Below are 26670 nucleotides of genomic sequence, written 5' to 3'. Positions count from 1 at the left end.
TGGTGGTGGTGGTGGTTCTCAACTCTTCTTGACAAAGTCATGTATCCCAGGTTGTCTGTGAACATCTGAAATTACAGGTGTATATCACCAGATTCAGTCTCTGTGGTGCTGGGGATTAAACCCAGAACCTCAAGTATGCTAGGCAAGCTTCTCCCAACAGAGCTACTGCCCTCTCCCATAGCTGCTTGTTCTGTGTATGCAAATAAGGTAAGCAAGAATGGATTGAGCACGCTTTAGCATAGAGCCTTCAAAGCATGTGGTGGTGAGGGGTGGGATCGTGGTTTAAAAATTGCTATTGCCATTCCCTGTGGTACAGCCATACAATGAATTCCTGTTCAACAGTGAAACAGAATGAGGTGCCATTACATACTGTGGCATAGATATACATTAAAGGTGGGAAGCTGTGTAAAAGAAGCCAGACATAGGAGCACAAGAGCTGTAAGACCCCATTTGTGTTGAGTTTCTAGAACTGGTGACTCCTTGGAGACAATCCTTAGAGAGTTGGTTGCCAGAGGCTCAGGGAAGCATCAAGCAGAGATTGACTACAGATGAGAACCAAGGATCTCTTGCGGTGATGAAACCGTTCTAAAGTTAGATTCTGGGGATGATTACACAACTCTAGATTAATTCAAAGCCATTGGATTGTTGGATTGTAACATTTAGAGTAGATGAGATCCTGGCACAGTGGGACTCACACCCATAACCCCAGTATTTGGGAGGCAGAACCAGGATGATTCCCATAAATTGGAATATAACTTGAGCTAGTGAAACATAGTAAGAATGTACATTTAAAAAGAAATTTTCTCATTTGTAAGTTCTACCTGAAAGTCATTTTTGGTTGTTTAACACACGCACACATATACCATCATCATCATCATCCCATTAAATATATACATAATCCAAGGCAGAAAGAGGAAGAGAGTATTGTTACTGGCTAGGAATCAGAAACTGCCACTTTTGAGACAGGATACTGTTTATATTAAGAATAAATGTTGGGGGGCTGGAGACATGGCTCAGTGGTTAAGAACACTGACTGCTCTTCCAGAGGTCCTGAGTTCAATTCTCAGCAACCACATGGTGGCTCACAACCATCTGTAATAAGATCTGATACCCTCTTCTGGTATGTCTGAAGACAGCTACAGTATACTTATATTTAATAAATAAATAAATATTTAATTAAAAAAGAATAAATGTTGGGGTTGGCAAGATTTCTCAGTGGGTAAATGCATTTGCTACCAAGCATGATAACCTAAGTTCAATACCTAGGACCCAAATGCTGGAAGGAGATCCTCCAACCATGGTGTGTGTGTTTATGTGTGTGTGCATGTGTGTGTAATAAATATACAATTATAAGTACATAAATAAATATAATAGAAATTAATGATACCAGTGCAGTTAGAAAACTAGAAAGAGCTTTGAGTCATTTTTGGACCCCAGGCACTAAGATGTGTGGTAAAGAATTAACACTGTCATCTTCCTAGAAGAAAACACAAGTCTGTCTGTGGCTCCAGGGGATGTCTCCAGGCATTAAGCAGTTTCATAGAAAAGCATTGGAGTAAGATGTGGATACTTTGCATCCGACAGCCGAGCCTCAGAATGAGGGACATTTGAAGCTGCAGTTGTGCCTGAGAAGAAAACGCAAACAACAACACAAACAAAACCAGTAATGCTTCACAGACTTTCCTAAAAGCAATTTGTTTGGGAGCCCCGAGGAACACGGGTTTTTGAAGGTGATGCAGCCTATCAACAAGGTCTGCCCAACAGCGCACACTCACCTTTCTTACGAGCCCAGCTCTGTTCTGGGAAACCTCATTGCACTGGCCATTCAGCTCAAGGTATAGCACCAAAGAATGTGAGTCCTTTCTGTCCTCCCTGCCCCAATTTAAAACTTAAATTTCAGGGGTTTTGAAATTCTAGGTGTAATGGAAGGTCCAGGCTGCCTATAGTACCTGAGTTGCTGGTGAGGTTACAAGGAAAGAATTCTGGGAACTATCGGGTTCTTGCCTGGGAAGAAGAAAGCCCTTGTACTCGATTTGAGCTTCAAATTTTAAAGAAGGATCTACTGAGATTCTGGAAAGTTTTATATGGACATATTGTTTGAACTTTTATATGAATTCACCTCAGTCCTTGGTCTCTCCAGCACCAAATGTATGTCTGAAGTCCCATTTGTATCTGGAACAATTTTACACCAACCCAGCACACACTGTAAACGATGGTAGATTTGATCACAGAGGGAGAGCTGACCTGGCCACGTCATTGTCTCCCCAGGTATTTTTTTCCACTCTAAAATCAACACAGTTGCTATCCTGTACTTAGATTTTAAACCAGATGGTGTGGTGGGAAAAAATAGAGAATTCCGTATGGCTTGTATATCTTCCCCCTCTCTCTCCCAATATAGTTCTCAGTTTCTTTCCACGGTGGCCCAGAAGGTGTTGATGCTGGCTGACCAGGAAGTCTTTGTCAAAGAAAACTGCCTCTCTTACCAGTCAGTATCAGAGACCACCTTACCCCAACTTCACTGTCCCTCACCAGAAGGGTCAAGGTTGGTTCGGTGTCTTTTTTTCCTTGATTCCCTCCAAAACACATAAGTTTCTTTTCACTGGAAGACTTGACGTTTACTCTGGTCATCGCATACCCTCACACCCCAGACAGGTTCTCATGTAGCCCAGTCTGAACCTGAACTCTCTATGTAGATGAGGATGACCTTGAACTTCTGGTCATCCTGCTTCCTCCTTCCAAGAGCTGTTACAGTTTAGTTTTGTTTCCTTTTATGTTCTTTTGAGACAGGGTCTTACCATGTACCCTTGGGTGTTCTGGAACTTACTATGGAGAATAGACTGGCCTGAAACTCTTAGAGCTCCACCTTCTTCTGCTTCCCAAGTGCTACTGTTCCTTACAGTCTCTCTTTCAAAACTTAAGGATGTATGGCCACTATGCTTTAGGGTCATATCTTCACACACTTGAAATTTATCTCAAGAGAGAAATCCCCTCCTTACGATTTGGACATGTACCAGGAACACGGGGCCTGTGGTGCGGGTTCTCCATCATTAGAGGGATAGTCATGTCATGTAGGTTCTGATAGCCCTTGCCACTCTGATCACAAGAGTCTACATTCAGCAGCAGCATTCTGAGTATGTAGAGTTCAAGTTGGGGAAGCTTTCAGTCTACAGTATCCTTCCATCCACTTGGGATTTTCTGATTCCAGAAAGGTAAATACACTGGGAGCACACTATAGTTCAGATTTATATTGTTAAGTCTTAGAATTCCTGGGTTCTTTCTTTTTTTTATTTTTATAAAATCTAGTCTACTGTAGAGTAACTATTTCACAGCTTACTTAGCAAAATATGATAATCAGCTATCTTATATATCCAGAAAACAATTCTGGTTTGTTTACAAACATTCCAATTTGGGGTTGCTCTTCTGCCAGTACATGAGTAGCGCAGCTTTGTGTCCCAGTGGCCCAGACGACTACCCATGGCAGCAGCTTACTTGGCCTCTTGCTCTTGTATATGCTCCTCAGCTCACAGTGGGCAAGCAAAGAAAGTGGGGAGGAGGAAAGAATCCATCAGCCCTGGATGCTGATCTGAAGCTGTTTGCCAGTAACAACAATGTTTAGGAACAAGGCTTGGATTATTCAAGAATTAGTGATTCTCAGTCTTGAAATTAATGAGGTCTGATCTCTTCTTTGCATTATTTTCAGCAATGACTACTTAATTTTGCCTTGGCATCTTTTGGCCCTCTTAGAGGTAAGTGGACATACCTTGGCCTGGCAGGCAAGAAGACATTGGCAGCTTGTATGGTCCCACCTCTTCAGGTTGTGCCCTTTTGGTCATCCCTGTTCACTTCCAAACAAAGCCGTATGCAGAGCCAGTGTCTGTGTCTGTGACAAGCTGATACTAAAAGCCAGTTAGATAGGTTGAGCCTTTCTCTGAAGTCATGCTTGGACTTCATCTATAAACTTGCACAGTGTTTTCCCGATGAAAGATGAAATGTCTCTCAGAAGGAGAAACAAGAGCTAAAACCCTTTTACATTCCTGTGTTTTGTGGTTGTTTCCTGCAGGTGATTAGTAGAAATTCCTACAGGTATTTGTGATACCACCCATTGTGCTTTAATCAGATTTTATGCAAACCAGCCACGCCCATTCACTTACAGATGACCTATGTTAACTTTCCTGTAAACCACCTTGTTTTGAGGTGGAAGGAGCATCAATGCAACAAAATACCTGATAAGTGCAGCTTAAGAATGGAAAGGTTTATTTGGGCTCATGGTTTGTAGGTGTGGACCAGTGAGTGATTCTCAACCTGTGGGTGTTGACCCCTTTGGGAGTAGAATGACCCTTTCACGATGGTCAATTATGACCATCGGAAAACACCCATATTTACATTATGATTCATAACAGCAGCCAAATTATAGTTGTGAGGTGCAATGGAAATAACTTTATGGTTAGTGGGTCAGCACAACATGAAGAACTGTGTGTATTTAAAGTGTCACGGCATTAGGATGCTAGAGACCCATGGTGTAGAGCGTCATGGTGCCCTGAGCCTTACAGGTGTAACAAGTGGTTTGAAACCTGTGCATTGCAACCGTTTGAGGATCACTCATGAGGGTCACTTAAGACCACTGGCAAACACAGATATTTGCATTATGCTTCATAACTAGCAAAATTACAGTTATGAAGCAGCTGGTCACATTGCATCCACAGTCAAGGATCAGATAAAGTTGAAAACAGATACTGCACACTTCCTCTCTTATATTCAGTTCAGAACCTTAGGCCACGGGATGGTGCCACACACACATAGGGTAGGCCTGCCTACCTCAGCTCTACCTCAGCTATCTCACAGACATGCCCAAAGGTTTGCCTCCTAGGTTTTAGATTTTGTGAAGTTGACAGTCAGGATTAGCGATCACCCTGCATTGATTTCAAAGGTTTAAGTCTTGGCTTCCTTGTGTACCAAGTATGATGCTTTGTCTGTCATGCCCGGGGATCACCATGTCCTCTTTAGTCCCTTCTTTGTTGCTCCCTTCCCAAAACAACCTTGGCTTTTCCTTCTCTCTGAATTTCTGTTTTTTTCTAGAATGGCCTTATGCAGATGGCTTCACATAAGTTCTCTTGCCCTTTCTTATTCGTTTTTTTAAAACTGGCATGTGTCACTGATTGCTTAATAGCTCTGTGGCTTTGTCTGATTTTTATCCTTCCTGCTTCCCTTGAAGACGCCCTGTCCCCTTTGAATAAAACTCAGAAAGACTGGTTCTGCCTCCGCCTACAGCTAAAGACTGTAGCTTGCGCCCACTCAGTTCCAGCCTACACACCAGTGCCAGATGAATCACATAGGCACATCCCCAATCATGTCACTCCCTGCACATAAACCTACCCCCTCTCCTGCTTGCAAATGAAGCACAGAGGCTCAAGATGGCTTGACTGCCTCCTACGGTTGAAGGAGGGCCCACCTGCTTTTCTTTCCCAACTTCTCCTAACTCTACACTGGTGTCCTTGAGAAACTCAGCTAAGCCTTGGCCTCCACACCATGTTAATTCAGCATTCTTTCCCCGATGCCTGTCATGGGAACAAGTGTGCTCTCCAAGGTCTATTTGTCTACACTCAGTCTATCCACAGACCTTTTTGGCTGTATCTCACACTAACCAAGGTCATCTGTCCTACCTCACTCCCCATCTCCCTATGCTGTCTCTTCTTATTCTAAAAGTTATATACTTGTATGTTGCCCCCTCCCCACCCCCTACAAGGATCAGTATTGGTAAGGGAACACCTGCAAGCCCTAGCACAGTGTGTCACACATAGCAGCAAATCAAGAGTCAAATGAATGGATCCAGGAAAGCAAAGATACTGACTTCCAAATGGTCAAGAGTGCTAAATGTTGGTAGACCCCAGACTCACTTTCCAAAGATCTTCCTGCTCTGAAAATCAGTATTAGTTGGACTTGGAGCTAGTTTTCTCTACTCAGGGTCAGTTTCTGCAATCCCCCGTTTCCCTATTTGACTAGGCAAAGTGTTTAAATGTGATCTTTAGGAAGTCCAAAGGCAGTCAGTCCTATAGGAATCAAAAGAAAGGGCTAACAAATGTCTATTTGAATTTGTTTATTCCCAGCCACGTAAGTGTCTTAACTTTTATATGGTCACCTGGCTTCCATGGATCACATATTTTACAAATGCTGGCAATTAATCTGTTTTAAGATTTTCATGGTATGCCACAGAACTGGAAGTTCTGTGTTAAGCAGGTTTTAGAACAAGCTTTTAAAGGGGTCTACTGAGAAATGATTCCTTATATGACATAGAAATAGCCTCAGCATTACATGGTGAACATTCATGTCTGGGTCTATAAGAGAGCCAAAAGGACTAGAAGATGAATTACCATGTGTCTGTTTAGCTCTTTAAAGGAAGCCTTCCTGCCATAAACTGACTTCATAGTACCTTATAGTGCTCGAAATTGGTAATTCTCAGACACTGGGATGTTAGGTCTCTTTATACTTGTAAAATTAGTGGCCCCACACAACAATATTGGTTATATATAAATACTTCATATAAGAAATTATAATTAATACTAAACTTTTGGTAGCAGAATGAAACCCAAGAGACTACCTTGAATATGTTAGGCCATTGTTCTACCATTTAGCTATATCCCCAGTTCAACTTACATATTAAAATAAGAATAAACCCATCTTGTATTAGCCTAAATAGCATCTTTTAAAAGATAAATACTTTCCAAATCAAAACAATACTTTAGTGAGAAGATTAAATACCATTTTTTATTTTTTAAAATCTTTATAATATGGTGCTTAATATGAGGCATCGGGATTCGGCCTCTGCCTCTGTATTCTTGACTTGTCCTACTTTAGTTGAGATATATAAAGAAAATTCCATCTATGAGGTTGGAGGAGATTTTTAGTGGCCTTTAAAACTAATTGTAAAATAAAAAAAAAAAATCTTTTCTGCTAATGGCAAGATTCAGCAAGTAGTAGTTTCATTTTTTGAAAAGATATTCTATTATACTTTGGGGGTGGTAGTCAGAGGACAACTCACAGAAGTTGCTTCTCTCCTTCCACCATGTGGGGACCAGGGATGAACTCAGGTCATCAAGCTTAGCAGCAAGCACTTTACCAACTAAGCTGCCCCAAGTAGTGGTCTCTTCAAGGCTGTTGGCAATGTAGAATCTGAAACCAGCTGATGGTTTTTTGGTACTCTGCGCTATTAAAACCTGTTGCTGTAACCTGGGTGTTGATTGGCTCTTACATTCAGAAATGATTTTGTAAAGTTACACACTGACTATTTGGAAAACACTAGCAGTGGGTGGGGACCTATGTCTGAATTCCCAATACTGACACATTTTACTAAGCTGCATAAAGTCCCATGTCTTTATGTCACTACCAAGACTTCATCAAGAAGGCATGAGAGCCAGGGAAGCTGTCAGTGTCACCGTGGCAGGTGCAAGTTTCCCCAAATTCACTGGCAACAGATGTCATCAGTTTTTTTTTTTTTTTTTTTTTTTTTTTTTTTTGAAATGACAAGCTGTTCACTTAGTTCATGACAGATTTTTTTTCTAAATGGCTATGTCTGAGTAACTATAGCCTGTCAGAGTTACTTTCTAGAAAAAAAAAAAAGTAGTGTTCCATGAGAAAAGGTGCTAGGTGGGCTTGCCACACAACGGAAGCAGAGCTTTGCGGAAGGCGATGGCCATCTGCCGATGTGTTCTGCATTTCCTCCGCTCTCATGACATGGGGTATTCAATGATGTAGTGTCAGGGACGTGATGTGATTAATATCCCATATATTAATATACGTGGCATTGCAGACGGGTGGATGTTCCCTTTGTACTGAGGATGCTTTGCCATGAAGCCAGCTCTGCAGTTCTTTCTCTTGCTTCAGCGCTTAGGGCCGAAGAATGCGGGCTGAAGAATGCGCTCACTGCACTTTCGAGCCCCTTCCCTGTGCTACAGCACCAGCACTTTGATTGTGAAAATGTCAGTACAGTGGCAAAAGTAAATAATGCCTTAGTGCTGTTAGAGCAACAGGCTTCCCGAAGGGACTTTTCAGTCTCCTGGGGCTAAACCAATCTCCTTTCAAAACCCTCCCTTCTACCTCCCTGGCTTAGAGAAGGCCTGGCAGACTTGCTTGCACTACAGAATCTTCTGGGAGCTGGTAAGAAAAAGCAGCAGCTTGGTCCTCTCCATGAATTTAAACAGACTGAGAGGCGTGCACGTATGTATACATGCATGCACAGGCACACACATACACACACACACTTGTAGAGGCCAGAGGATAATCTCAGCTGCCGTTCCCTTTTTAATTCAGCCTGAAGCTCTCCTATTAGGCTCTACTGGCTAGTCAGCAAGTCCCAGGGATCTATCTCTACCTCCTTAGCACTAAAATTACAAAACCTCACCTCGTAATTTTACGTGGGTTTGGAGGATTGAACTCTGGTTCTCATGGGTGAGCAGCAAGCACTTTCCTGGCTGAGCTCTCTAGCCCCTAGACAGAGTTCTGCATGGTCAAGTACATGAGGCACAGTTCTCCAGTGGAGCTCTGAAGGCTTTTCCTATAAAGGACATGATGTAATTTTCTGTGGACAGCTACTCTTCTGCCTTAGGAACTTGCCTATGTTCCTAGATGATAACAGAAATGAATGTGGGTGGCCATGTGCTAATAAAGCTTTATTTACAGATATACACAAGTTCGAATTTCATATACTTTCCATATGCCACAAAGTATTCTTTAAGCCTCCCTCCACCTGCTCCATTTAGACAAGATTGGCTTCATTTAAGGGTGGTCTGAACACAGAATAAAGGATAGCCCAAGTTGGCATTGAACTTGTAGGGGGAAAAACTTTTTGTTCATAACTATATGGAGAGCAAGCCAGATTTGCCTCCAAGGACCAATGTGTTGACCTGTATTCTGTATCCTTGGTTTTCCAATTTGAGCCTCCATTGAATTCACCAGGAAAGGTTACAGGCCTAAACAACAACCTCTCTAGTTTCCAAAGACTACCACTAATCAACTTAAAATTTCAATCTAATTGATCCAAGTCAGCGGAGTTTTGATATCAGAATTTTTAGGTATTTAAAACGTGATAAAGACCTTCTGTTCTAGCATGTTTTGTAAGTCGATGTTATTTTAAGCATTTCTTTAAAGAATAGAATTGGGAGGCTGAAGAAATGGCTCTATAATTAAGAACATATACTAATCTTACAAAGGATCCTAGTCCAGGTCCTAAGCACACACATCAGGCAGCCTTCAAGTACCTCTTACTCCAGCTCTGGAAACTCAATGTCTCTGGTCTCCAGAGTTCACATATCCACACAGAGACACACACAGAGGCATAATCCTTTAAAAAAAAAACTTACCTGGTGACAAAGTCAAATTCTAAGACCAGGGTTGAACACTGTAACCTCCTTAGCATCAAATGCTAAGGTACTTCTTTAGCACCATCATCTAAGCATTATTGAGCCTAAACTATCTCCAGACATTGTCCAGTGTCTCCTGAGGAGCCAGATGGCACTTGGTTGAAGACCACTAGCCTAAACAGTATTTGATTTTTTTGTTTATGCATCTCAGAAATTCTCCTCAAGAACTGTGAACTATATTGACATTTGTAGTAAGTCTTTGTTATGAGAAGCTGTCGTGCACACTGTAGGATATTTACAACATCCCTGGTCTGTACCCACTAGATGCTAGTAACATCCCTTACCCCAGCCATGACAACCAAAACTATCAATAAACTTTGCCAGAGGTCACCACGGGGCACAATCATTCCTTCTTGAGAATGCTACTTAGCATCTCCGGAGGGCTTCTGTGTACTGTTGTTTACTTTGGCTTCTCTTAAGTGGGATTCAAGCTGCTTCCATTTCCCTGTAGATAATACTCTGAGCATTGCAAAAACTCCCTTTTTAATTTTGGGGCTTGATAAAGGGGTAAGACATGCCCTGGGTAGAGGGGAGTATAGTGTATGCATTTGTGTGACATTCATTCCCTGGGGAAGAATCTGAGCCCTTGTTCCTGCTAGCCCTCCTTCTGAGCCAGCATTAAATCTGCAGCCAAGATCATGGATGACTTGGGCAAATCACTTGGCCATTATGAACTCACAGCCATGGCAACGGCCATCCCCAAGCCTGAGGACAAAAGGTGTTTTATTCTGTTGTTCTGCACAAAAGGTTCTAGGGATGCTGGGGACAAAATGGCCATTGACAGTTATAGGCATTGATGTGTACTTTTTATTCCCTACTATGTGGTTTATATTTAAACTGTCTTAGGCTAATACACACTGGAGCTTTTGTGTGACTCAAACCTAAAACTATCTTTACACAGAGACCAGCTAAATGAAGGCTTAAAATATTAGCTCAAAAGAAGTTTGGGAGTTTGGTGAGAGAGATTGAGAATTACTAGTAAACTATGTTTGAAACCCTGGCGTTGATTAATTTTTAATTTGATTTAAGATCACAGTAATAAGAAAGGGGGGGGGAGAAGAGGGAGGAAAGTACTTTCCTTGTTCCCCTGGTTTGTGGTAACCAATATTATGGTTGCTGGCTTGAAGCTTGGGAAAACTCAAGTCTGTGAGTTTACAAGTGCATTGAAGCAAAGTGTTACTCTTTCCTTAACAAGCATTGGCTTTTAGCAGCCCGATGCTCTGTTGATATGAAGCACCACCCCATCCTTAAACACATCACTTGCCTGGGACTCCCTACACTAGAGCTACCCTGAATGGGAGACTCACTTCCTTTGCCACTACATACACTCCTAGCACCTTGGGGAGATGAGGAATGCATATAAATCAATGCATATAAATCAACTTTCTTCACTGGCCCCATATCTGTTTCCTCAGCCCCCACCCATACTTGGGGCAAATGGTATCTTAATCGTGAGAAGTGTTGAGGTTATCAGCACTTCCTTGTCTCTGAGAAAGTGCTATAGTTGCAGCCTTTCAAGACAGCTGATCAACTTAGAACATTTTGGTTTGGTTCTTATATTTCCTTCCTTGTAGCCCCAAAAACTAGCCACTTGCTTTGCAAGTAGCTAGAATGTTGTGGCTGAATCTTAGAGGACCTTCATTTTTAAGGGGGGACCTCCATTTTAAGGGCATTGCACATGGACTCAGGATGCCACATTTGAACCTGGGAAGATGGGACTCCTAGCTAGCATGGTTTCTCCAACCTGTGCATATCACTCTGGGAAGAGTGTGCTTGCTGTGATGCAGGTACCCACTCAGGTGGTTGGTAGAGACTGTGCCCAAGAGACTGCACAGTGGTGTATCTCAAAAACTCCCTACTTCGAAAAGTTGCAGCTGCTTCCCCCAGGAACCACCCTGTGCAAGCCAACTTCCAAATAACAGCTGATTTCTCCCCTCTTCCCTCTAATCTTATATCCCTTCCTAGCATTTTGGCTAAAATCAAATGGAAACAGAGGGCAGCCTGACCTGGCTTTGAACTCACCCTCCTCTTATTTCAGCCTCCTGAGTGCTGGAATTAGGGATGTCCACCTCCAGGCCCAGCTCATAGCTCTTCTTGACCCCTAGAAGTTTTTGTTGCTGCCCAGTAGACGCTGTTGGCTTCACGTTTAACTTTGCTGAACTGTAAACCCATGTGTCTCCTTTCATGAGCCCTCTCTGTTCCCACACATTAAAATGTCTGATGGCATGAGTTTAAGGATGCATTTTCTGACACAGAAAACCAATTGTTACTTCAAACTGATAGTTCATTCTAGAGCCCAATATGAGTGACCATGTCCTGGGAAAACAAATTCAGACCCCTAAGCAACATGTTCCAACATGGCAATAGTTTTCATTATGTTCCTTAGAGTGACAGAAGAAATACATACACCTACTTATTCTCTATCAGATGTCATTCTTAGTCCTTTGGGCTGGTAAAAGCTAGGGTCTATTTGTATGTTCCAAAAAGATCTCCCTACTGAGTCATAAAGATGAGTGCTCTGTCAAACATACAGGTTGACAATGATTGTCTTTATGTTAAGAGGGTTAAAAGTAGAGCAAGATTATTTGACTCAGGACCTGCAACATTCCATCTCTCCACAATCAGGGAAATTCTAATCAGTCAGTCAATCAGTACAATCTTTTTCTTGTTGGGATGGGGTGTTGGCGGGGCTGATACAAGATCTCAGTGTGTAATCTCTGACTAGAACTCACTTTGAAGACAAGGCTGGCCTTGAACTCACAGAGATCCACCTGCCTCTGCCTTCCAAGTGCTACAATCAAAGGCACACACCACCACAGTCAAGAGGAATGTGTGTCATAGTCCAGAATTGGAAAAGTGACTGGATAAAGCCTACATGGCATGATCCAAGCACCTTCCTGTTTCACCACGCCACAGTCACACTGAACTGTCCCTGGCTTCTTCCATGCTTCAGGTGAGCTTTGAATGGACCCTGTTCTCTCCCGCCACGGGGTTTCCAGTCAAGTTGTTCTCACTGCCTGGGTCACTCTCCTTCCCCCTCCTTTACTCCCTTTGTCTAACTCATTCAATCTTGGATTTAAGCTTAAGCCATCTCCCCCGGTCACCTCCTGAAACCTGAGTTGCCCCACTGTTCATTCTCTTCACATTTTTGAGTTTAAAATCTTCCCCTCGCCTTCCGTAAGCTGCAAACATCAACAGAGTATATATAGATCATACATATCTTAGCTCATCGTTGGGTCCCCAGTACCTAGCACAGGACATGAAAGGCACTCAGTACACACTGGCTACTCTTTGGAAGGAATAGACTGTCTGGCCATCCTTGCCTTGGCCCATCATCCTGCCTCACAGCAGCTCTAATAAATAAGACTATCTTCCAAAAGACCCCAAGACAGGTAATAATGGTTAAGGAAAATGGAATCTTTAGCTTGAGTAAGGTCCAAACCATGCTTTCGTGACTGCTTTTTTTTAATCACTCTATTTCCCTTTATTGGATATACTTTATTTACATTTCAAATGTTATCCCCTTTCCTGGATTCCCCTCCATATCTTTTATCCCATCTCCCCTCCCTTCTATGAGGGTGTTCATGCTCCAACCACCTACCCCCTCCCACCTCCCCAGCCTGACATTCCCCTACACTGGGGCATCCGGCCTTGGCTTCTCCTCCCATTGATGCCCAACAAGGCCATCCTCTGCTACATGTGCAGCTGGAGCCATGGGTTCATCCAATACTACTCTTTGGATAGTGATTTAGTCCCTGGGAGCTCTGGTTGTTTGTATTGCTGTTCTTATGGAGTTGTAAACCCCTTCAGCTCCTTCAATCCTTTCTCTAACTCCTCCACTAGGGACCCCCGTCCTCAGTTCAATGGTTGGCTATGAGCATCTGCTTCTGTATTTGTCATGGCTGCTTTTTCACTATGATTTAGTAATATTATCATTAGCCAAGGATAGTTCTTCATAACCAGTATTATCTTTACATGTATATTGTTTCATGCAATCTTTCCAGTTTTTGTTTGTTAGTTTGTTTCAGGCAGGAAGTTAAATTTGGTCTTTGCTCCCCTTCCATCCTAGCCAAAAGTAAGAAGTGTTTTTTGTAGAGACTTCATTCTACTGGAATGTGACTTGTAGAAGAAAGCAGTTGGAACTGGACTAGTAAGGAACTTGTATCAGGGCAGTTGGTCTCAAAGTAGAGCTTAGATGAGTGTCTACAGTGACATAGATATGAAAGACAGCAGTCCATTTGTAGGTATCTAAATAGTCACCACACATAGAATTTTGGTTCTTTAGATAACTGCCTAGTAAAGCTACTAAGCTTTAAGTCCACTTAGTAGTAGTATTTCCTAATCAGTTTTTTTTCTATATTACATATCACAAGCTTCTAATCATATTGTTTCAAGGTCTGTTAGAACTCTCTCTGTGTGTGTGAGTGTATGTGTGTGCACATGCGCACACGTGTGCACTTAACAAAGATGACCACCACTGTGTGGTTTCAGTTTTAGGGGAGTCATGGTTCCCAGCCACAAATGAAGCCAACTGCTAAAAATGTATGTTGGTCAAGATTGGCCTTCACTGATGTGGTTGTGATTTCCCTCAAGTCCCTGAATCCCTGTTTTCCCCTGCTGTTACCAGACTAGGTCCACAGCACACAGGATACAGCATCTGTAAGAGTGAGAAATTGGAGAGAAACATTAGCCTTGATGCAGTGTTGAATTTGGAACTGTATGGCATTGTTCTTTTAACCCCACTTGTGTTTTTGAGCCTGGGAGCAGCTGTGATAGTTCCTTTGAAAAGAAGCAGAATACTCCAACCCTCTGGATAAAAGAGCCTTTCAAAGCAGCCACTATGGATTTGGAAGGATGTGTTACATTGTTAGGGGATGAATGAATGTGCTATACTGTAACACTTAACCCTAACTCCAAACAACAAGAAAAGACATGGGTTGTTAAAAATACATATGCACCCAAAATATCCTGAAATGAAGGAGCACTTTATCAGGTTATATATCATGGTCATCACATCAGTGAGGCATTGCTTGCTACGCCTTTTTGCAAAAAGCCTTCCTGCCCCATCTCCAGCCTGGATTACATTCCCTTCTGGCACTCCCTCTCTCCTTGTTTTCTGATTTCCTCTACTGGTCCTTTGACGGTCTGGATCCTGACCTTCATCGTGATACTAGGTATTCCTAACCCATAGTCTGCAGGCCACATGCACCATTGGATAGCTATGAATGTGGTTTAACACAAAATAATAAAGGTTCTTAAAACATTTTTTTTAACATTTAGTTAGTGATGTAGTTTGTGATGATTCAATTGTGCCGTTCTTGGGTGTGAGCTTTGTAAAAGACAGTGTTGTGTTGCAGTGTTAAAAGGGTGGATGTGCCTGAGTGAAGCCTACTCTCTGATGCAGCATCAGACTGATCTTGAAGGTGGAAGTATCTTGTTTCAGATGTGCGTCCCTGGTGCTAAGCACAGTGTTTGACAGTCACCGAGTAGGTCTTCAAAAGTGTCTCATGAATGATAACCAAGGTGATTTCATTGGGTTCAGTTAGAACCCAGTTCATATTACACACAAGCAAATAAATGGTAAGTCTGAGTTTTGTGATAATGGCACATTGTTTATGTACAACATCTGTCATGACAGCCACTAGCTCCTGTGGTTACCCATCATGTGTGGACAGTGATACTGAGGAAATGAATTGTTTTGTCTACTTCATCTTAAATAACTTAAATTTCAGTAGCCACATGTGCTAGTGTCTACTTGACCAAATAGCACAATCTCAGAGCCACACTGCTGTTTAATAAAGACAAGATGCAACAACAAGCATCCATCTTGTTCTTCATATTATCACACACAATGAGAATGGGAGGAGGTCACAAATGATACGCATGCCTCTTTTATCTGATGGGACAGATCGAAGACCAGAGATGTTGGTTTCTCTTAGAATGGGAGCCTGGAAAGAATGTGGACTTTGCTTTCATTCCTTTTACTCAGTCCTCAGAAAACTATATGGCAAAATAAAGCTGAGCTCCAACACCCATGCTCACAAATTTCAAGTGGCCAGAGCTCTTTAAGGGACTAACTTGCTAATGAACTTGGAACCATATTGTGCACTGGGTCTATTTTATGAGAATTTGCATATCTGTTTCAACGTGTTAGAGCTTCCCAAATACAGCTGGTCATCTTTCTGAAATAAGTCTGAAATACACAGGCTCCTTGAGAAACCCTGATATTTTGCATTTTCCAATGAGCTAAAGAGCAATTTCAAGAAGCAGAGAATCCAGTCACTTTCTACAGTAGACTAAAATGAATGATGACTTCACATGGGATGCTCACTTGAGGAAAGTTCATCACTGGTTTGTTCTGCTAGGTTTCCAATCCCTGACTCCTATGAAAACCATTTGAGCAAACGACTTTAACTGGCTTAGTGTGTTTACCCTGAGCTAATAAATTGCCCTTGATTGATGTTAAACATGTTAATGCATTTAAAGTTGGATTTTTCCTGGCAGGCCATTTACTGAAGGTTCTGGATGGTATAGGCATGACTGAAAGGCCAGAAGAGCTAAAACCATTATCCCCAGGGCCAGTGCTGTGATAAGTAGAAGATAAATGTCTCTAAGCTGGAAATGTCATTTGGCTGTGGAGGTCAGGAAGACTTTTAGGGACATTTCAAGGAAACGTTTCTTTAAAAAGTAGATAAAGGGCTGGAGAGATGGCTCAGCGGTTAAGAGCACTGACTGCTCTATTCCAGAGGTCCTGAGTTCAATTCCCAGCAACCACATGGTGGCTCACAACCATCTGTAATGAGATCTGATGCCCTCTTCTGATGGGTCTGACAGCTACAGTGTACTCATATATAATAAATAAATAAATATTTAAAAAAATAAAATAAAAAGCAGATAAAGAGGATGGATGGTTGCCACAGTGATTCCGAGCACTTCCTGTGCTCTGGGTTCGATTCCCAGCACCCACAAGGAGGCTCACTACCTCCTCGAGCATGAGGCATGTATTTGGTACACCGGTGTGTGTACCTGCAGGCAAAACACTCACACATAAAGTACAAAATAAATATTTTTTTAACACGTAGGTAAATGTCTCATCTACTCAAGAGCAGGTATGAATTCTGATGCTGTCCCCTTCATTTCACTTCATGGAGTCTCATTTCGTCCCCTTTCTTCTCGCCTTGTTTCTTTTTCCTTCAACTACTTAAATATCACCTACTGGGTTTGGGTTCTGACTCTGAGCATGTAGCATGTATGTTAAGATGGAGGCTGGGGAGGAGGAAGGAAGAAGATGAGGAGAACCGTGACTGAATTGGTTTTGCTGCCCATGTTGGGGGGGGTGATTTTTATTAAACAGCTGGAGTAATTTCTGAAGCAAACTTGGGTGGACCCACTTGGGTAGATCTTGGTGACCTGGTACTTCAGTACCTAAGAGGCCTTTTCCAAATCCTCTTATATTTTTTTCCAAACCTGGCAGCAATCTAATTACCACAATGGATTCTCCCAGTCTCTCAGGACTTCAAGGGCTTGGGGAGAGCCAACAGATACTACAGCAGTAGACACATTTGAAAACCTCATAAGGCTGGGTTTGAAGGAAACCGGACTGTAGCTTTCTTCATGGAGCTACAATGGCTCTGGGGTCCTCTCCTTTGTGTTTATCAGTCACTGTCACTTGGGCCACTGCCCCTTTGCCTCACAGTCAGTTAGGAGGCTCTCCAGTTCTGGTATATCTTATAAGTGACAGTTGATGACTGTCACTCACTACCTTTGGAGAATCGAAACAAAGTCAGTTACCCTCCCCCTTTGAAGTCCCAGGGTCCTTATTCCCAGAATCTGAGACCCTAGAAACTACCCCATGTGGTTTTGGGGATTTTAGTCGTATGACATATTAGTCATAGAGCTGAGAAGGGTTATGCAGTAGAAATATGTGTGCTAATGGTAGTGCTCAGGAAGACTGGAGGCATTCCTGCCCATCATGGCTGCCTTTTCCTCCTCTGATCTAGGTTGCTTTGAATGCTGCATCAAGTGTCTGGGAGGAGTTCCCTATGCCTCCCTGGTGGCCACCATCCTATGTTTCTCTGGAGTTGCTTTGTTCTGTGGCTGTGGACATGTGGCTCTTGCAGGCACCGTGGCGATTCTTGAGCAACACTTCTCAACCAACACCAGTGACCATGCCTTGCTGAGCGAAGTGTGAGTATCTGCTTCATTTTACAATATATTGAAGATGCAGCTACCTCAGAATGTGTTTTTGCTGTTGTTTTGGTTTTTTTTTTTTTTTTGGTTTTTGGGTTTTTGTTTGTTTGTTTGTTTGTTTTTGGACAGACTGTCTTGTCTGTTTCTGGCAGGATCAAATCCCTTGATTAAAGCTATATTCAGATACAAAAAGTCCAAGAGGAATGAGGAGGTAGTAGAGTTGGTGCTTGTCTCCTGTGTACAAAATCCTGAGTCTGTCCCCAGCTCTGCATAAACCGGGCATGCTTGTATTCTCAGCACTCGGGAGATAAAATCAGAAAGATCAAATGTTCACAGGCATGGTCATATTTAATTATATACACATAGGAAGTCCTCAAAGAATAATTTTAAAAAAATATTAAAAGTTCAAAATCATAACAAGCTTGAGGCCAGTCTGGAATGTGAGACTTTGTTTTATGAAAAACAAAGGAAAGGGAGGTGGAGAGAAATCTATGATACAACAAAAAAGGAAATGCCAAGAAGTTGGTGTGTGGGCTGGAGAGATTGCTCAGTGGTTAAGAGCTCTTCCAGAGGTCCTGAATTCAATTCCCAGCAACCACATGGTGGCTCACAGCCATCTGTAATGGGATCTGATGCCCTCTTCTGGTGTGTCTGACAGCCACAGTGTACTCATATGCATTAAATAAAGTAAATCTTAAAAAAAAGAAGGTGGTGGGTGCCTGAGGCCCAGGGTGGAATCTCATTGGAGCATGACAAGGTGTGAGTACACCTCATAGTGGTGGTAGATGTGGTAGACATCCATGGTGGCAGGTTGATGCTGTAGAGCAATTCACTAGACAGTTCTCATTGTTCCTAAGTAACGAGGATCCTCTAGATTAGCACCTGGAACGGATCATCTATGAAGGACTCACTCAAGTCTACGTTGATGACAATGGCATTGTCACACTAATTCTTCTGGCAGGAGAACTAATAAGCTCAGGGCATCTGGATCCAGCGAAGAGGAAGCTCTGGAAACACAGTCCCAGCTCTCTATCTTCCTATTCTGCAATGATTCTCAGCAAAAGCCCAACAGTTCTCAAGCCTGATCTAACTGCCATATGTGCTTCCTTTAAGCAGCTTCCTTTTGCTCTATTCCTTGAGCATTTTGGGTTTAGTTCTGAAGCTTCAGTGCTGATGGATTGTAACTGTAAAGCAACATCACCATCGGAGTAGAAAAAGTAGAAATGAATGTGAAATTATGATGAATTGTCTTTTTTTCTGGGTTGATGACTGCCCTTGAACTTTAAGTGATTTCCTGCTTCTGTCTCCCTATTGCTTAGAATTACAGGTGTCAGTTAGTATGCCTGACATGGAAAAAGCACATTTTAACATCTGTTCACAAATGGCATCTAACAAAATGAGTAAGGATGAGAAGGCTGTAATGGGGGAACCAGCCAGTATGGATATGCAGAAGAAATGTGTGTGCACAAGGCTGCGACAGCCTGGTCAGCAGTGTGAAGCTCTGGGTTGGACTCACAGCACTGTACAAACTGTGTTGGCTCATACCTGTAACCCCCCACACTGAAGCATGTAGGGGCAGGAGGACCAGAAGTTTCAAGTCAACTTCAGGGTTGATGCAGAAATATGTGTTGGAGTCACATGAGAGTGAGCATGGCCCAGGAACACAGATTGAGGTCACCAACATGGAAGTAGTTTAATGTTTTTAGAGTAGCAATAAGGAAGAACACAAATCAAGACATTCTTCAAATACATTGGTGGGACAATCAGAGAGGCAGGTTATGGCAAAGCAGGAAACCTATGTTGATGACTTCAGATGCTGTCTGATGACACTCGCAGCTTTTTGTTGATGGATGTGATGCTCTACTACGCTAATATGTTCTAAAGATTTTTTTTTTGTCAGTTGCAGGATGTTAGGTCTGACACAGAGGTGGACAAAAAGAAATGTCTATTCAGGGGTTTAAAGATAGCCCAAGCTGAATTGTAATTTAGCTTTGGACCTGTCCACAGTCCTTAAGTTCTAATCATTTAATAGGCCTTGCAAGTTCAAAGCCAGTGTGGGATACATGACACTCTTATCTTTCCTTTAAAAAAAAAAAGACAGACAGAAATATGCAGGGAAGAAATACCATAGAAGGTCTTAATTAGCTAGTGATTTTTTTCTTTTTTTGTTGGATATTTTATGTATTTACATTTCAAATGTTATCCCCTCCCCCTGCTTCTATGAATATTTAGCTAGTGATCTTAATCCATGGCTCTCAAACTTCTGAGAAATGTAAAAGTATGTCCAAGCCTTACTGCAGGCCAGTTAACTAAATTTTTTGAAAGTGTTGTCTAAGTATTAAAATGTTCTAAAAACAACCTCGGTGATTTCACTGGGCAGCCAAAGCCTGAGGATCTGCTTTCAAAGGACAAACTTAGTTGTGAAGGAGCTTTCTACAGCTTGCATGTAAGTTGATGCCCCATCGCTTGTATAACAAGGAACTGCACACTCAGAATAGCATCAACCAGCAAGTCTGGTTGGGAAGCATTTTGATATGTTGCAGAAGGCATGTTGTCTATTGAACAAGGGATTAAATGCCTATTCTGGTACTGTGTAGCTTAACTCCTCAATGGCCATACTACATGCAAACTGGAGATTACAACCCTTCATTTCACAAGACTTGGGTAGGTAGCAGTGCACCACAAGTGGGTGCTACCCACGATTAAAGGAAACTTGCCTGCTGCTTGAGAAGGTTGTCTACCTCGGCCTACTATGGGCTGTTGGAATGAACAGAGATATCCCCTTAGCTGAGGCCACAAGAGATGGCACAGTAAGGTTCCATCACACCCCCACTCCATAGTGCCTCTCACATTTGCAGAGCTGTCTTTTTTTTCACAGGATCCAACTGATGCAGTACGTCATCTATGGGATTGCATCCTTTTTCTTCCTGTATGGCATCATTCTGTTGGCAGAAGGCTTCTACACTACAAGTGCAGTGAAAGAGCTGCACGGTGAGTTTAAAACAACTGCCTGCGGCCGATGCATCAGTGGAATGGTGAGTACCAACCTCAGGTGTGCAGCCGAGCCATGCATGCATGGTTGGGCTTGCTTCCTACTTGGTGATGCTAGGAACTATTCATGGAGAGTCCATTGACCCAAACACTGCTCAAAGCAACATGGCCTTAAGGATTTGGAAATAATTGGGGTGTTGATAAAATTTGTGACTGGTAGTATTAAACCAACTGTCTCCCTTTTGTTAGGCTCTGTTCTAAAGGAAGATAAATATTTAAAAAACAGGGTTAAAAACTGCTCAGTCACAAAGGGAAACCATGAAACGTTGTACATGTGTACGCAGCATTGACCATCAAACCTGGGGCCTTCTGCATGCCAGGCTAAGTCACAGCCCTTGTACAGTCTTTGTGAATGATGTATCCCTATCAAGATGTTCTGCAGACTGCTGGACAGATTGCTATTCATTGAAAGAACAGTCAAGTATAAAGAAAGATGAAGAAATGTGAGGCATGGTATGGGCCCTCCTAGGAGGAAGGCATCCTCAGGCCAGGGCTGTGGCTCCCTAGTGTATAGCAGTGACTACACCCCTACTATAAGAGAGGGAGGGGAAAGATCATACCAGCAAGGGGGGATATAGGTCTGGCATCCAGCATCAGGAGAGACCACTGTTTACACCAGTTTTCATGAAAGAGGTATGGATAGGATTCCTTGTGTCTGTGGTGACTTGGCACCCATGCACATGTATATATGTAATCCTTTTACAGAAATTGAATGACCAAGATAAATATGACCCTGCCTTGGGCAGAAGTATTATGATCCTAGGAAAGGCCTGGGAAAATCATGGGAACTTTGGCTGCACCAGCCGCTACTCTGCCTGGCCCTGGGTTTCTGTGTCCTTGGCTGCACAGACAAAGGAGAAAGTAGGGAGCAGGAAAGATGTGATGGTGAGGGTCACAAGTACCAGCAGGCCCAGCAGGCCAATGGGCGGGGTCACTGCAGTGTGCAAAATGAAGAAAGGCTTTCTGCCAGACGGAAACACAGGGACTCGCTTCACATGAGACCAGGAAAGAGGAACTAGTGTGAGCAGGGAAGGCTCAGAAAAGGCCGGTCGTGTGGATAGAATAAACAGGAAGACTGGAGGTAGTGGGAAAGAACACTCCTTAGAGAAGGGATAGAGACCCAATCAAGGTAAGCCTTGATGTAAGGCTGGGAATACCAGTGGTAGGCAAAGACAGAAGGGGTAGTGACCAGAGCAATTCAGTTGTCGTAAGATTTGTCCAGTTGCCTAGTGGTATGGAGGATGAATTTGGCAAAGTGGGTGGGGCTCTAAGAAGCCATCTTAAGACTCAAGTAAGGCAGACTGGAGATGTGACCTGAGCCCAGGCAGAGGGGTTGAGGAGGGTCTGTGGTGGCGATCATGGGTGGGACAGTGAGAGGAGGCAGTGAGTGAGTGACAAGTCAGCTCCAGTATTGTACTGAGGTTCTGGTTCTATTAGGGTGTGGAGAATTTGGGTGGATTCAGTTTGCACCACAGGGGCTTGATCCAGCCTTGGAGGGCCATGCACAGCTAACCAGTGTGTTGTATGCACGGTTAGGGCTGGACTTCCTGAGACCAATCCGGGCTGAGATGGCTGGGAGTTGCCTGCTAAGGGTAGTAGCTGTGAGCACGTCTCCACCAAAGTGTGGAGGAATCCTGAGTACATCGTTATCAACTAGGTAGATTCAGAAGCCACCTAGGGACAAATTCCTGCAAAGGATCCAGATCATGTGATGGATCAGGTACAGTCTGTATGTCATTCCCCCCATCAGTGACCTCCTTGCCATTATAGGAACCCACATCCTGAGGGCTAAGACACATGGTACCTGAAGCTGCCTGGGTGACCTATATAACCTTGCCCTGACTCTGCTAGTTCCGTCCAAGTGACACCACAGTAAAATGCCTGTGCCTCAGGCTCCTGCTGGCTCTTGTCTCACTGTCCTCCTACAGGGACTAGCCAGACCGCACTTCCCTCAGCATAAGGACAATGCAATAAACAATCTTAGTTAAAGAAAATACTCACTGTGGCCACCATTCCTGTTAGGGACCATATGCCTGTTGCTTCACAGCACCGGTCTCGTCTAGCATGTCTGGGGCCTGGGACTTGCTGATTAGACCACACTGGGTAGGTAGTTAGCTCCAGGAATGTGTCTGACCCTGCTTCCTCAGCACTTGGATTACAGGTATGTACCAACACACTTTTTCTTTCAGCTACCCTGGGCCCTCCTGCTTTACCTACTGAACCATGTCTCCAGACCCCACTTTGACTTTAAGACATTTTATTTATTAGGGTGAGGACCATAATAGTACACCACATAGCATAAATGTCACAATGTATGGATGGATATTAGAGGACAAGTTGCAGGAGTCAGGTCTGTCCTACTCCAGACATTCTAGGGATTGAATAGGTCATCATCAGGTTTGGTCGCAAGTGCTATCTCACTGGCCCCCACTTTGGTTTTTAAAGATTTCATTGACAAGGCTTGATATACTGCAGCAGCTAGTGTGGGGGAAGATGAGAACTGTGCTTTGTTCACGGAGGCCATGTGGGAACTAAACATCTATTTGCCTGGGGTGGGGGAAAGAGCCTACTGAGACTCTGATTGAACATCTGATTTGTAGTGTTGTGGGGGATCAGCCTCCTGCTACCCAGCCCTGGCCTGACCTCTGGGACCCAGACCCTCCATAAGAAGTAAAGGCTCATCGAGGCCTAGAATCACTAGCCCCTTCTCAAGTCCCTGCGGTGTTATTAGAACGCCCATTAAGGGCATCAGTTTTCTGTGTGTAGGGAAAGAATGAGAAAACCTTTTCTGGAACAGCCATCTTGCAAGCCTTGGGAAGGAAGAAGAGGTGAGACTCCTGAAGTACATTCCTTTGAATAATTTCAGCAATGCAAGGGTTTTAGGAATTGCGCAGGTCCTTGAAAGAACAGGACGGCAACCTGGTATGTGCAGTTTCCTAAGATAACCAGTAGGCGGCAGCAATACGAACCTGATGTCCAGGCCAGCCTTCCTCTGGACAGACATTTCCTACAACATAACACTATGTGACAATGACATATGAGAATGAGAATCATGACAGAGTCCTTGTGCTCATGACTGTTTGAAAGTTTTGGTCAGGTTCAAGCATTTAATGCTTCCAGTAAGTTCCCAGGATGAGGAAACTGGCAGAGTTCCTTTGGAGAGAAGGCTTCCTGTGGCAGTGGCTCTTTTTCCATACCCACATGGAAGGTAAAACAAAGGGAAGTGCTGAGAAATCAATGTGATGTTATGTTTCGGTGACCTGTAGAGTCATCCTGGACCTATCCCACGTTTAGTTGGGAGTTTTCAGAACTGATGTTTAGAAGGAATATCTCATAGGCTGCATCAAGGGTGCTGGCCTGTGATCCCAGCTTTATGCAAGGTTGTAAGAAAATGAAAGGTTTAAGCAACTTAGTGAAACCATTTTTTCCCAAAGAAAAACATAAAAGGGGAACCAGGTGTTTAGCTCCATGGCAGAACATTTGCCTAACACTTGGATGGCCCTAGATTCAATCCCTAGTACAAAACACAAAACAAAATAAACAAAAATAACAAAAAAAAATTATCACTGAGGACCTGTGATTAATTAGTTGGGGGAGTAAGGTCCTCTTGGGCTAAAAGAGGAACCCCAAGAGCAGGAGAGATGGCTCGTCTGGGAGGTCTTGAGTTTGAACCTCAGAACTCAACATCTAAAAGACAGATAGGCATAGTGGCCCAGCTTAGAATTTCACTACAGGGGAGGCAGAGAAAAGTGGAGCCCTTGCATTCAATGGCCAGCCAGTCTAGCCTACTTGGTCTGCTTCAGGACATGGAGACATACTGTACAATAACAGCAGCAACAACGTGGAAAGCACCTCAGAAAACAGGTTATCTTCAGACCCCCACACATACCCATGTGCACCTGCCCATACACATAAATAAATAAATAAATAAATAAATAAATAAATAAATAAATAAATAAATAAATTAGTGCCCGAGAAAACTTCTAAGCAGGTGTTTCTTCTTCGTTTGCATAGGCAGGCCAGGTCCCTGGAATGCACCTTACATCCCACAGGTCCATACTGGGCAGAGAAGTGCAGCCCTCCCTCTGAGATCAACCTGCCTGTTTCAGATTCAGAGAACTTCTTTTTCCCTCCTCTCATTGCCTAGTTCGTGTTCCTCACCTATGTGCTGGGAGTGGCCTGGCTGGGTGTGTTCGGCTTTTCCGCAGTGCCAGTGTTTATGTTCTACAATATCTGGTCAACCTGTGAAGTCATCAAGTCCCCACAAAGCAACGGGACCTCGGGTGTGGAGCAGATCTGTGTGGATGTTCGGCAATACGGTACCTCATTTCAATCCTGTCCCTATTCCTTCCTCACTCTTCTGCCTGGATCTGGGCTGTATTAACACATAGGCCTTTCTTTAGTCATCACATTTTCTACCTTCGAGAATAGTTCATGCTCTTCTCTATTTTCTGGAGGTAAGCATCTCTGGGCCTTTGTACTTGCTAGAGGTTGTTATTTGGGATTTGTAAGAATGTTTTTCAGGTTAGGCACATAGTTAAAATTAAGTGTTTTATAATGCAACACTACTTTATAATGTAGTTCAATTTTAAAAAGACTTCTAGATAGCTACTGTAAGAATTTATATATTTAACTTTCTGCCCCCTTTCTCTCATTTGTATTTTTATCTCACCATGTAGCCCAGGCTGGCCATCTGGCCTTGACCTCCTAGCCATGCTTCAGCCCTCGAATGCTGAGATCCTGACATGTGCTCCCATGCCCAGCTCTTCTCAGTTCCACAGGGAATTTTCACTTAATACATTCGCATGCCTACCCCTTTGAAGGGGATTTGTTCAAACTGACCAAATGCTTCAACTTATCTGTACTGAAACACTCAACACAAACTGCAGATGGATTTCAAGAGCCATCACAATGGACCCTGGGGACAGTGGTCCCCACAGTCAAAAGCTGACTCAGACAATGTCTTCTCACAAATGGCATCCTCAAAACACAGTTTCTCTAACCAGCCATAGGAGATGTAGAGCCTCCAGACAAATGATTTGGATGGGAATTGACTTCCTTGCTGAGGGAAGACCACATCGTAAAGAGGGAGTGTAACTCACTGCTTCTAACTAGGGTAGTAGGAAATGTGTTCTTGCTAGAAAACAGATGAGAGCTTTTCTTTAAAAATAGAGTGGGTCCTTCCAGAGTTCTCCTGAACAAAGATGGCTCTTTCATTTCTACAGAGATCTTCTTATGCAGCTTATTTCTCAGTGTGTTATCTTATGGCATGGTACAAAGCCTAAAACTGCCCAAAGTAGATCTCTTCTCACAAAGGCTTGACCTTGAAACACATTGAAAGTGTCATGGGTTCACTTCTAAAGTACTGAGAAAGCTGTGTGTGTGGTGGCACATGTCTATAGTCATAGGAGTAAGAAACAATGTCATTTCCCTGCTTGCCTGGGCCAGAGTGAGACCAGGCTTCAAAACAAATTTCCATAAAAGAATATGTGTAAATGGTCTCTGGGTTCCTTACAAATAACTCTTGTTGCCATGATAATGATGTTTAAAAAATCCTGTCTCTGCCCAGCTGGTTATTTTTTGAGATTACGGATTTGAGTTGACGTTAGAGATGGGAGGAAATACAGACTTAAAACCCCCTCCCTCAAGTGTAAATTGAGCTGTCCTTAATATTTATGCACATTCCCATTCATTAAAGAGGGAAAAGATCGGTAGCTTAGTGGACAATTGTCACTGTATAGAGAACTTAGAATCTCAACTAGGAAAAGAATATGAGCTGTGCTTCTCTGGCTAGGACACAGACACAGGTCCCAGAGTCCTGTGGCCTAAACACCACTAGCATGCTTCATGAGGCTTCATGATGGGCTTCCCATGCAAGTTAATAAACTCTCTGCAGGAAAACAACAATTAGCCTTGAAAATGTGAGCCAGACACGGCAATGCACACGTTCAATCCCAGCACTCAGGAGGCACAAAGGCAGGCAGACCTGTCCAAGACCAGACTGATCCACATAGCT

The 26670-nt window shown here is 43.1% G+C and overlaps 1 protein-coding gene across 5 annotated transcripts in view; it reads left to right on the top strand.

Annotated features, from left to right (window-relative positions):
- Positions 1-26670, top strand: part of GPM6B (glycoprotein M6B) — a gene marked incomplete at its 5' end in the record, with an annotated part of 152084 nt that overhangs the window by 118507 nt on the left and 6907 nt on the right. For all 5 annotated transcript variants that reach the window (XM_080910989.1, XM_080910987.1, XM_080910986.1 and 2 more), the window contains 3 exons: positions 17414-17600; positions 20482-20638; positions 24802-24973. In XM_080910989.1, coding sequence (XP_080767115.1) covers positions 17414-17600; positions 20482-20638; positions 24802-24973 — 516 coding nt within the window. The remainder of the gene's footprint in view (positions 1-17413; positions 17601-20481; positions 20639-24801; positions 24974-26670) is intronic.

The sequence above is a fragment of the Micromys minutus genome (assembly GCF_963924665.1).
Source record: "Micromys minutus genome assembly, chromosome: X".
Taxonomy (NCBI): Eukaryota; Metazoa; Chordata; class Mammalia; order Rodentia; family Muridae; genus Micromys; species Micromys minutus.
The sequence above is the reverse complement of the archived record's forward strand: the minus strand, read 5'-3'. Positions and strand labels throughout refer to the sequence as shown.